This window comes from Malaya genurostris, chromosome 3 (assembly GCF_030247185.1).
Source record: "Malaya genurostris strain Urasoe2022 chromosome 3, Malgen_1.1, whole genome shotgun sequence".
Classification (NCBI taxonomy): domain Eukaryota; kingdom Metazoa; phylum Arthropoda; class Insecta; order Diptera; family Culicidae; genus Malaya; species Malaya genurostris.
The window spans coordinates 145,528,384-145,541,052 of record NC_080572.1 but is presented as its reverse complement, the minus strand read 5'-3'; the positions used below and the strand labels follow the sequence as shown (position 1 = coordinate 145,541,052).

General features: G+C 39.3%; 1 protein-coding gene across 12 annotated transcripts in view; it reads right to left on the bottom strand.

The window, feature by feature from the left end:
* Positions 1-1,548: 1,548 nt before the first annotated feature.
* LOC131435145 (protein vav) overlaps positions 1,549-12,669 on the bottom strand; it is a 684,197-nt gene continuing 673,076 nt past the window's right edge. For 9 of the 12 annotated variants that reach the window (XR_009230453.1, XR_009230462.1, XR_009230459.1 and 6 more), the window contains 2 exons: positions 2,571-3,128; positions 1,549-1,697 (listed from right to left, as the gene is read on the bottom strand). Coding sequence is in view for 2 of the 12 variants with exons in the window: in XM_058602726.1 (XP_058458709.1) it covers positions 1,638-1,697 (60 nt within the window). In the remaining 10 variants the exon portion in view is untranslated. Of the gene's footprint in view, positions 1,698-2,570; positions 3,129-3,253; positions 4,446-12,669 lie in introns of all 12 variants that reach the window. The other 3 variants (XM_058602726.1, XM_058602727.1, XR_009230454.1) reach the window with 2 other exon arrangements.

Below are 12,669 nucleotides of genomic sequence, written 5' to 3'. Positions count from 1 at the left end.
ATTTTGATCAAAAAAACAAACGCATTACCAATGCCCCAACCTCCTTATTCACCAGATATCGCTCCGTGTGATTTTTTCCTGTTCCCAAAGTTGAAGAGACCCATGAAAGGACAGCGTTTTTCATCGATTGAAGAGATAAAGGCAGAATCGCTGAGAGTGCTACAGAGCATTACAAAAAGTGACTATCAAGGGTGGTTTCGAAGACTGGAAAAAACGCTGGCATAAGTGTATTATATCTAGGGGGAATTACTTTGAAGGGGACCATATAGATGTAGACGAATAAATAAATATTTTTTTAGAAAAACGAGAATTCCGGGTACTTTTTGAACAGATCTCGTAGATGGATGACCTTCATGGCTAGCTTTCCAGTCGGGAAACGCCCCACATATTGTCTTTACAATAGCCTTTGCGATTAGCACCAACAGAACCTACAGCTTATAGTTGTCTCGGTAACAGCCGATAACTCACGAGCCATTATAATCGAAATAGAACCTTTCCGCTTGAATGCTTTTTACTGAATGATACTAAATATATGTTAATGATAATTAATGATACAATCGATAACTACTCTTAAGTAAATGAAACGTACTCTAAGATTTGAACACGATAGCTATATAGAACTCGACTATTTCTTTTTTGGTTTCATAACGTCAAAACTGCTCGATAATCTAAAATTTTAGTCGGATCGAGATAAGACCCCTGCTGATTTCCAACCAATTTTCTATTGAAGTGGTGTAAACTCAGAACATCATTTCAGTGATTTCTTATGTGAGAATATTTCATGACCTATTTTCATGTACCTCTCCGACGCGTACGCGCCGTCAAAAGTATGAATATGTAAAACTGAAAACACAGTGTTTCTACAACAGATTATGGAACGGTTGGGTGTTTTGACAAGGCTTTTCGTACGCGATATTCAATTTGTCGAAAATAATAACAAACTTTATTGTAGAAATGTTCTATGTATAAGGACATTTTACTCAATGATTTTTGACATTTCCATTTTGTAGAAAAAAAACGCAATTCATTATAGAAATATTCACACCCCTATTTGGACATCATGCTGAATGATTTTTGATATTTCAATCTACCATGCACGTTGAATGCAATTTAGCGATCCTAATAACCTTTTCGGACACGAGAGGAGGTTACTGTTTCGAATTGTATGGGAGTCGTCAGACGCACTCTCTGTATAAGAACCGATCGAACTGCGATTAAAATAAGTATCTAATTATTCTATTGAATGTCATTGAATTATATCGGGATTCGACATCCAATTTCGAAAATACCAACATGTTGATGAGTGTTACAAATGATTGACGACTCAAAAACGTACGAATTTTTCAAAATAGATTTTAAAACTATTTGAATCTGAATACTGAATAGCGTTAACCATAAAAGCGTAATGCAACGTAATGTGCGTAATGTGATAGTGTCCGATTTCCGGTTACGAAAACAGTTTGTCAAGATGTCCAACCTACATCGATTTCTTGTAAAATGTTATTGTCTTAATGAGAAAGATTATTACACCACTGGATCAACACAGGATTTTTTCCTATCAAATGATTTATTTGCTTATTTCTCAAAGAGGGATTCGATTAATCTTTCTCTCCAAATAGCCTGTGCTATTCCAAATGTTAATGGTTGTTGAAGTCTGCATGATGTTCGTTGACATACTCCTTAGGAAAAAATCCTACCTGAAATAAAAATATAATGAGCAAATTATTGATTTTAACTATTTGTTTTGATAAAAATGGATTACTATGTTGGCATGTATGAAGTTCGATAAATGGAGATTGTTTTTAATAAAAAATTCAACTGTATTTTGTTTCACCTAAAATCATTTTCTTCTATGAATTTACAGAAAAAAAGTTCAACTGATTGGTGTTTGGACCAGATACAAGGCAGTTCGCAGTTCTATGTTTCGCATATAACCTCAAAAAATAGTTAACTGTTTCCTTGCTCGCATGCTTCGTGCTACATCGTTTTACTCCAATTTTGCCTCAAATATAATTTTATATTAAATTTAGATTTAGATTCTGATTCGGAAGCAGATTCAATATGACCTATCAATATTGGTCCATATTACGAAGAAAACTTCAGTGATCCAAGTACACGTAATAAAATGACAGTACTAGCCCGTTTAACCCTCTTTACCCCAATTTATGTCATAAGTTGTATCTCTTAGTGAACTTTAATTTGCATTCAGAAAGGAAGCTGAATGCGGTTGATGAAAATCGATTGATTTGTGACAGTACAACATGATTCGTGCGGCCATCGAATCTATCTATTTGTAATCTTATTTGTATTTCTTTCTTCGCAATGTCAATCGATTTTCATCAACCACAATTAGCCTGCTTTCGGTATGCGAAAGAAAGTTTAACCAGAGATCGATTTGTTAAACTTTTTTTACATCAGAAACACTTTATTCGCTCTTCTGCAAGTACTTCGGTTTTTTCTTATATAGTTAAGCTTGAATACGATACAGTAGAAAAAGGGAACTTGGGGTAAAATGAACGTGATAGCATTTCATGCGGTCCTTCTAAATACGTATAATCGATTTTACTGACCGTTTTTGCTCCATTTTTCTCTACTGTGCTATGTGTGGATTATTCTTAAAACTTTGCAAAGATAAGCGTTTTTTTTAAATAAGAGTTTTATTGAACTCATTTGCTTTAGCTTAACGTGGCCGGTTGTCTTGTTTTTAGGGGGAGAAGAAAGGATGCCGTATACATGGGTAGCATACTCCCCAGAATTAGTGAAGAATTGTACGGTATTGATTTTATATTTTAATATATCATTTGTTTGTGGCATAAATCTTTTAGACTTTGCGCTCCCTGGTTATTCACGTTCTTTAAATTGTTGCGAGAAAGAGCTTAATCTGGACTGGAATATTTTGTTGGTGTATTCTGACGTTGGTGTGGCGTATTTGAGTAGCTCCCAGCATCCATTCAAATGTTTCGTTCGAGAAGTCGTTTGTCGCACTCGCTACCGTTCAGTAGAATTTTTGCTTTCTCAATGAAGGATTTGAATTTTTTTTCTCCAAATAGAAAGTGCTATTCCAAATGTTATTGGTTGTCAAAGCTTGCATGATTTTCCTCAATATACTCCTTAGGAAAAAATCCAACCTGAAATAAAAATATAATGTAAAAAGTATAAACTATTTTTTTCGACTCGCCCCTGAGAAGGGGGGGCAATGTTAGGCTAAGTCGGACAAAAGAAGAGGGACTCATCCGGATACATAATTTTTTACCTGAAATTCTCAATGGATACCTCAAAATTGATATCTACATCGATATTCTACTTTATATCAGTTATTTCTTCTTTCATCAATACGTTTATTTCATAAGGCAACTAGTCGAACTCCTTTTCGTTTGCAACCGGCATAAACAACATCCTTTGCTGACCAGCAGATCGCTTTCACACACGCAATCAAACTCAAACTCGCAGCAGATTTCAACCTCTGCTCAAGTGCAGCACAATGAAACCGTCAGTAAACAGTTGACCGCTACCGTCCCACACTCGCTCACCATTTACTACCAGAATGTAAGAGGTCTCCGAACTAAAACCAATGACTTGTTTTTAGCACTCACACAGTGTGACTACGATATCGTGGTACTGACAGAAACCTGGTTTAATGAGTCTTTTTTGAATAGCGAGATCACCGAAAACTATTGCTTGTATCGATGCGATCGGAGCCCTTGTACCAGTACTCTTCAACGAGGCGGCGGTGTGTTGGTTGGTGTGAAGAAAGAGTTGAACAGTATCTCGGTCACTGCAAACAATAGCCAGCAGCTAGAACAAGTGACCGTTCGAATAAAATTGAAGTCCACTTCCCTTTGGATCTGCACTATTTATCTACCGCCTAACTCGAACGTGGCTTTGTATGAGGCCCATTCGTCTTACATTCAAGACATCTTCGAACATGCAGCTGAAAGTGATTTTATTGTAGTGATGGGAGACTATAATTTACCACATTTGGTTTGGCAGTTCGAGGAGGATACGAATTCACTACTACCAGCAAATGCATTATCAGAACAGGAAATCGTTCTAGTGGAAAATCTGTTGGCTAACCGACTTTACCAGATCAATAATCTAAATAACTTCAACGAACGGTTATTAGATCTCGCTCTCACGAATGATCCACTGTTCTTCGATTTACTTGAACCTCCCATGCCGCTCATGAAAGTTGACCGCCACCACATTCCTTTTGTGCTTCATCTGCATTCCATAGTAGCTCGTGCATCAGACTTGATTACTCAAAGTTGAATGAGTTGATATCTGAGATAGAATGGACCGAAATTATTCGCGGTGATACAATCGATGACGCCGTTTCATCCTTCTACACAAAATTGTTCGAAATTATTTCTCATAACGTGCAAATTAAGCTACGCTTTCCTCAAAAGCAATACAATCAGCCCTGGTGGAACGCTGAACTCCAGAATCTACGAAATCGGTTAAAGAAGGTAAAAAATCGTTACTTTAAAACTAAGTGTGAATGGAATAAAGCAGAGTCACGTGAACTAGAGCGTGAATACAACTCTTTATACGTGACTTCGTTTCGTAATTACATACAGCGCATCGAGAATAATGTGAAGGTCTACTCGAAGTTTTTTTGAAAGTATATCGCCAGTCGCAAAAAATCGAAAGGTACACCAATTAACTTTCGTTATAATGGTGAATCAGCCGAGACCTATCGATTTCAATTCTCAGCTGCCTACCAAAAATACTCGAAAGCATGTTGCATGATATCCTGTACGAGTCAGTGCATCCCATGATTGCTGAAGAACAACACGGGTTTGTAAGAAAACGTTCGACTACAACAAATCTTATGTGCTACATTTCTAATTTGATCGATCACATGGAGAGTCGACGACAAGTCGACGCTATTTACTTCGACTTGTCCAAAGCTTTCGACAGAGTCCCTCACCGTTTTATCGTCGAGAAATTAAATAGACTCGGATTCCCGGATTGGCTGACACGGTGGATTTGGACATACTTAACTGGACGCAGTGCTTTCGTGCGTATCGGTCATGAAAATCTTTTCGAAATATCTTCAGGTGTTCCTCAAGGAAGCCATCGTGGTCCACTGCTTTTTGTTCTATTTATCAATGACCTCTGCAAAGTAATAAAATCTCCCAAAATTGCTGTATGCAGATGATCTGAAGATATTTCGCTGTATAGAATCTAACTTGGATTGTTACGTCCTTCAATCTGACATCGACTCACTCATGGCCTGGTGCAACATGAATGGTATGGAGGTTAACTATAAACTAGAAACGTCGTAACTTTCTCTCGTTTGCGTTTTTCGATTGCTTTCGACTATAAAATCTCATCTCTGACCATCGAACGAGTTTCCGTTATAAAGGATCTCGGCGTTTATTTATTACAGCAAATTGAGATTTTCGGAGCACGTTGCACTAACCGCCGCTAAGGCTTTCTCGATACTGGGTTTTATTCGTCGAAATACACACGCCTTCGAAGATGTGTACTGTCTAAAAACTCTGTATTGTTCAGTCGTCCGTAGCGTCTTAGAATATGCCGCACCAGTATGGTCACCGTATCACAGCGTACATATCAAGAGAATTGAAAGAGTGCAATGGTGTTTTATACGCTACGCTTTACGTCTGTTACCTTGGACCGATCCAGTTCATCTTCCTTCCTACGAAGATCGTTGTCGACTTATCCAACTGCCAACACTAGAAAGCAGAAGAAAAACCTTGCAGCGTCTTCTAATTTTCGACATATTAGGCAACATGATTGACTGCGCAGAACTGCTGGAGAAATTACAATTTCATGCTCCACTGAGACGAACCCGTCGTACGGAACTCTTTCGATTTACAACTCACCGTACCCAATATGGACAAAACAACCCACTGGATGTTTGTTGCCGTTTATTCAATGATGTTTATGACAATTTTGATTTTAATGTGTCTAAAATGTGTTTAGATTAAGAATTAGTACGTAAGAGTCTGTGCGATGTAACTTATCGAAGACCATATATAAATATAATATAAGTTTTTCTTCGCCGTGGCATCTACAATACATAGTACTTTAAACCTAATACATTCCGAATATCATATTAGTATAATGGTATTCATTAGTTAATCTAAACACTGTTTTTATCAAGCGAGTTGCTATTATAAATTACATTAAATGAAATACGTTTATTTTGTACATGATCTTATAAATATTTCAGGTTTGTTTGTATCAGTTTATCACTTTTATTTAATATAAGATAGCTGGCCGTTGGTTGAACTCATGGAAGAGAAAACAGTCTAACATACAATGAAATTTAAATAGGAACTCCAATGGACTCAATGAAATAATAAAGAAGTTTCATGTAAGGAACGTCCCGACAAGCAAGAATGTCGCGAACTGGGACATTGGACAGTCTACCTTGGGTACGCAAGGAATTTATTAGTTGAGATCTGACATCACGATACTCCACGCATGTCCAAACAACATGGTCAATATCGCGGTAACCTTCGCCACAAGCACAATGATTAGTTCCGGAAAGTCCAATTCGAAGGAAATGTACATCTAAAGTGTAGTGATTGGACATGAGTCTGGACATCACACGAATGAAATCTCTACTAACAACCAGTCCACTGAACCATGCCTTTGTCGATATTTTAGGAATAATTGAGTGCATCCACCGACCCAGACCAATGTTAGGCTAATGTCTTTACCCCAAGAAGCTTGCAGCTGGCAAGTGTTCTTTGGAGAGACGCGCTATAGAATTCGTTGAATGCAATCGGTCTCTCATAAATTTCACCCTCAATAGCACCACATTTGGCTTAAATATCGGCTTTTTTATTGCCTGGAATTGAGCCGGGACCCAAACTATTGTGATTTGATAATTATTATTCAATATGACGTTCAGGCGCTGTTTTTTTATTTTTCCCAAGAAAATAGGTTCATTTTTGCCAGCAGCGTTTGAGCGAATGGCTTCAATTGCACTCAGACTATCTGTGAAAAGAAAATAATGGTTTGAAGATAATGTGACGATTACACTCAAACTATAATGGACTGCTGCTAACTCTGCTATATAAACAGATGCAGGTTCTTGAAGCCTAAATGAGACCGAAACATTATTTTTGAATATACCAAACCCAGTAGACTCTTCAATTCGTGATCCGTCCATGTAAAATATTTTCTCAGAGTCAATATGCCTGAACTTACCCGTGAATATTTTTGGGATTTCCAACGAACGTAGGTGTTCCGGGATTCCACGCACTTCGCGCTGCATGGATGTGTAGAAAAATAAAGTTGAGTCAGGGACATTTAGAAGGCTGACACGGATAGGAATATATCTTGAAGGGTTGATTTCCTGTGACATACGGTTCAAATATACTGTCATGAATCTTGTTTGAGATTGAAGCTCAACCAGCCTTTCGAAGTTATTAATAACTATGGGATTCAGTAACTCACATCTTATTAGCAGTCGCGATGAAAGCTCCCAAAAACGATCTTTCAATGGAAGAACTCCCGGCAGAACTTCAAGACTCATTATATGTGTCGAATGCATGCAGCCTAAAGCAATTCGCAAACAACGATGTTGAATTCGCTCTAATTTGATAATATGAAAGTTTGCAGCGGAACCAAAGCAAACGCATCCATATTCCATCACTGAAAGTATCGTTGTCTGATACAATTTTATTAGATCTTCCGGATGAGCAGTTATTGTTCGAAGAAAATTTACTCTTTGTTGGCATTTTGTTATCAGAAACCTAATGTGTCCTCTCCACGTGCATTTGGAATCAAACCACACCCCAAGGTATTTGAAAGTCAAAACCTGTTGGATCATTCTTACCATCATATGAAGCTGAAGTTGCGCGGGATCATGCTTTCTTGAAAAGACGACCAGCTCTGTTCTCTCCGTAGAGAATTCGATACCCAGATGAACAGCCCAAACGGACAAGTTATCTAAGGTATCGTGCAATGGTTTTTGCAGATCAATAGCTTTGGATCCAGTAACTGAAACTACGCCATCATCTGCCAGTGTACATGGGGCTACTAGACAGCTGTCAGTGTCATTCACGTAAAAAATATTAAGGAGCGGACTGAGGTATGAGCTTTGCGGTAGACCCTTGTAGCTAATTCTGAATGTTGCCAAATCAGCATGTGAAAAATGCATGCGTTTCTCTGGCAAAAGGTTGTGCAAATAATTATTTATAACCGCTGGGAGTACATGTGGGTGGAGTTTGTATGAAAGAACATCAATGGAAACTGAATCAAATGCTTCTTCAATGTCTAAAAATACAGATGCCATTTGTTGCTTTTGAGCGAAGGCAATTTGGATGTCAGACGAAAGTAATGCAAGGCAATCATTCGTCCTGTTATTTCTACGGAAGCCAAACTGAGTATCTGACAACAAACCGTTCGTCTCTACCCAAGTGTAGAATAATTTTTTCGAACAATTTTCTGATGCAGGACAACATCGCATTGGGTCTATAGGAGTTGTGACTGGAAGCTGGTTTCCCCGGCTTTTGAATGGCGATAACTTTAACTTGCCTCCAGTCAAGTGGAACAATATTTTGCTCAAGAAACTTATTGAACAATTCCAACAAACGTCTTTTTGCGAGGTCGGGCAGATTCTTCACCAAGTTGAATTTAATTCTGTCCAACCCAGGAGCATTATTGTTACAAGACATGAGTGCTATGGAAAATTCCATCATTGAAAAGGGGCTATCAATGGAACCATTATTTAGAAAAGATTCCGTAATAATGCTATGCGTAGGAACAGAACCTGGACAAACTTTCGTCGCAAAATCAAATATCCATCGGTTCGAGTATTCCACACTCTCATTACCTACGTTACGATTCCTCATTCGTCTGGCCGTATTCCAAAGAGTGCTCATTGAGTTTTCTCTTGACAAACCTTCGACAAAATGCCTCCAATAGCAACATTTCTTGCAACATTACAACCTTAGTTTCTAAAGTCAAGAATTTTTCAAAATTCTGAGGAGTTCCTCTTCCTCGTTTTAAAAACGTCTTGAAAGCATTTGTTTCGCGTGCTTAGCATCTGAGCACTCTTTGTCCCACCAATGGTTTGGAGGCCTTCTGTTAGACAATGGACCGAGAAATCGATTAGTTTGGGCTTGTTCTGCGGCCTACAGAATCGAACAAACGGGAAAGTTATATTCTTGAAGTGGGGGGAGCTCTGCCATTGAAGTTAAGACACTTGAAATATTACTTTGTTATTTAATCCAGGCAATATTTTTTGTCAAATCATATGAAATATTAACTGAATTGGCAATGGCTTTGTTACTGCTAATTGAGATGATGATTGGTAAATGATCGCTATCTTGTATCAGGAATCAGAACAAATTGGCTCAAATGGCACGTTCCCCTTGATATTTGGAGATTTGTGCCTTGCCATCAATTTGTTTTTAGCATCATTTTCCCGATATATAAGAGGAAAGGATTGAAAGGAAATGGAAAGGGTTGGACTTGAAGGATGGGAAAAATTGACGACACAAAAACACATAAAAGCAGAAGTAAATTCTGCACCCCTAAGGGATGCTGAACAATCTGCTGAGGATCACATTTAGTGGAAGCAGAAGTGAATTCTGAACCTCTACGAGGTCCAGAACAGTCTGCTGTTAATAAAACCTCCAACCCTCGAGAGGATTTAGAAATCTTACAAAAGCGACACCATTCTGCACTCCCGGAAGAATGCAGAACGATTCGCAGTATGTACGAGCAGAAGTAAATTCGGTACCCCATAAAGGATGCCAAACAAACTGCTGAACCCTATTTAAGGTGAATACAGAAGGGATTCATTCACTCCAGGAAGAACGATGAACCCTTCTGACTATAGCTCCTTACCACATTGGGTGAGAAACGAGAGAATATCCTTCAATTTTGGCTCCGCATACTCAACCATGTATGGAGAACCAAAAACCCGGATACGTAGCTGCGTCAATGCGGGACAGTTACATATCAGATGATATGAAGTACCATAATCGCATTCACACACACATTCACACGAATAATACTCAGCACGTTGAATAGTAGCCATGTGATAATTGAGTTTGCAATGTCCAGTCAGAGCTCTGACCAGAATACTGGAATGATGCTTGGAGAAATGCAGTAGACACTTTGACATTTTCAGATTTAAATCTGGTAGAAATGCTTTTGTCTGAGCGCAAGTTTGCAAGCTGCGCCAGTAGCTGGCATGTTTGGATGCAGCCCAAGAACGAATCTCGTGCTTTACCCAACTAGTTGAAAGTGGTAAAGCTGGTTCAGGACCAACGAAATCATTCGTTGCACCAGCTCTAGCCATCAGTCGATTCATTTCCAGTAATACCAGAATGGCCGGGTACCCATAAGAAGTAAACAGCATTTGAAATGCTGAGGTCTTCAATTTGAGTTCGACATGCGATCACTAGATTCGACCGTAAGTCATTCGAACTGAGTGCTTTGAAAGCTGCCTGACTGTCGGAACAAAAATAAATTCGTTTACCACAGATCCTCTGCTGAAGTGCCGATTGTACTCCACACAGAATTGCGTAGATTTCTGCTTGGAACACAGTACATTATCTACCAAGTGAAAGAGACTGCTCCAGCCTCATTTCACGACAGTAGACACCAGCACGACCATTCAACAGAGAACCGTCCGTATAGCAAACTATGTGTCCATCAAGTTGTCGTTCCAGACAACCAGACAACCATTCCTCACGATGAGGATAGCTCACATTGAATGTTTTGAAAGGAAAACTGCATGTGAGAGTTAGGTCCCTAGGAGCGAGTAAATACTCATCCCACGTAACCATTTGAGACCACAAGCGAGTGTGGCTGGCAGCATAATCTAATGGGTTACTGTTCCAAAGCCCTGTAACCTTAAGACTATATGCACAAGATAATGCTTCTTGTTTTAGGAACACATGTAGTGGTTTAATGCACAGTAGCGCCTCTAGAGTAGCAGTAGGAGTTGTCGTGAATGCTCCTGTCATCGCCATTAGGACCATCCTTTGGAGATGATTTAGCTTTGACTGAACTGTCGCGACTTCTCCTTTCATTCTCATTTCATTTCCTTCTCATGGGGACTTACATGACTTACAAGCTCGTCTTCATTGGCCGAAAGCCACGCAAGCTCTTTTAATCCTGAAATCAATGTGAGCAGACCAATTCAGTTTTGAGTCAAGAATAACCCCGACGTATTTAACTTGATCGACCAAAGTGACCTCTGAACCAAAGAACTGCAACGGACGAGCTCCTGTGATTATCCTACGATGAGTGAAAAGCACCATTGATGTTTTGCCCGGATTTACAGATAATCCAACCTGAAAACATCATTGTTCAACAGATCGCAGGGCTTGTTGCATTAAATCAAAGAGAGTGTTAATGCTTATACCGGTCATCAATATATTATAATCGTCGGCAAAACCATAAGTCGGAAATCCAAGGTTATTAAGTTTCCTTAACAAACCATCAACGACTAGGTTCCATTAAAGTGGGGATAGTACACCACCTTGAGGACACCCACAGACACTCAGCTTTCTAATCTCTGCTTGCCGAATCGATGAACAAAGTAGTCGATTGCTAAGCATTGCGTGTTTCCAATTTGCGATACTTGAAGGTATGCCATGACCACGGGCTGCTTCCAGAATTGAATTGAAAGACACGTTATCAAAGGCACCTTCAATATCTAGGAATACTCCCAAGCAAGATTGCTTTTGTGAGAAAGCTTTTTCAATGTTGTACACAACATCATGTAACAGGGTTGTAGTGCACTTTCCACGCTGGTAAGCATGGAGCATTCCATGTAGTGGATGCACCTAACATTCCTGATATAGTGATCTACAATGCGTTCCACTGTTTTAAGAAGAAATGAGCCTACACTGATAGGCCTGAAACTCTTCGCTTCCTCATAAGTGTCGCGATCGCCTTTGGGAATAAATTTGACAATTATTTCCTGTCAGGCTCTTGGAATATATCCAGTCGCAAGACTAAAAGTAAGTATTTTCTTCAAAACATGTTTGAAATGTTCATACCCTTTCTGCAGTAACACTGGGAAAACTCCTTCCTTTCCAGGAGACTTGTACGGAGCAAAACTCTCAACTGCCCATTTGACCGATTCAATCGTCACAACGCTTCGAGCAAGGGCCCAAGAATAGTAACTACCTGAAAAAGTCTCGGGAAGAGCTGTCGGTGATTGATCCATACATCCTGGAAAGTAAGTGTTAAAAAGATAGTGAAGTACATCACCTTCATCAGACAAGTGTTCACCATCTGAAGTTCTTAAGAAACTGACATTAAAGTCCTTGGACTTCGAAAGTAACTTATTTAATCTGCTAGCCTCGTTGAGACTAGAGACATTTGTGCAGAGGCTTTTCCAACCACTTCGTTAAGATGATCGAAGAGCATTTTTGTAAGTCCTTCGAGCCGACACGAATGCCTCCGACCCATCTCTGCGTCGGTGGTTCCAAGCTCTTCTGCATAGTTTCCTTAGTCTAGCAAGTTCAGCATTCCACCAAGGAGTTCCTCTAGTAGCTCGCCCAATCCGAAGTGGACAAGCCTCTTCATATGCTGCAACTATGAGTGAATTTGTCTCGTCTACAACATTTTCCAAATCAATTGGGGTTTCAATTGTTGGTTGGTACCCGTAAAATCTAGTCGCCAAGTCCCAGTTTGTAGATTTGGGATTACGATATGTGATAA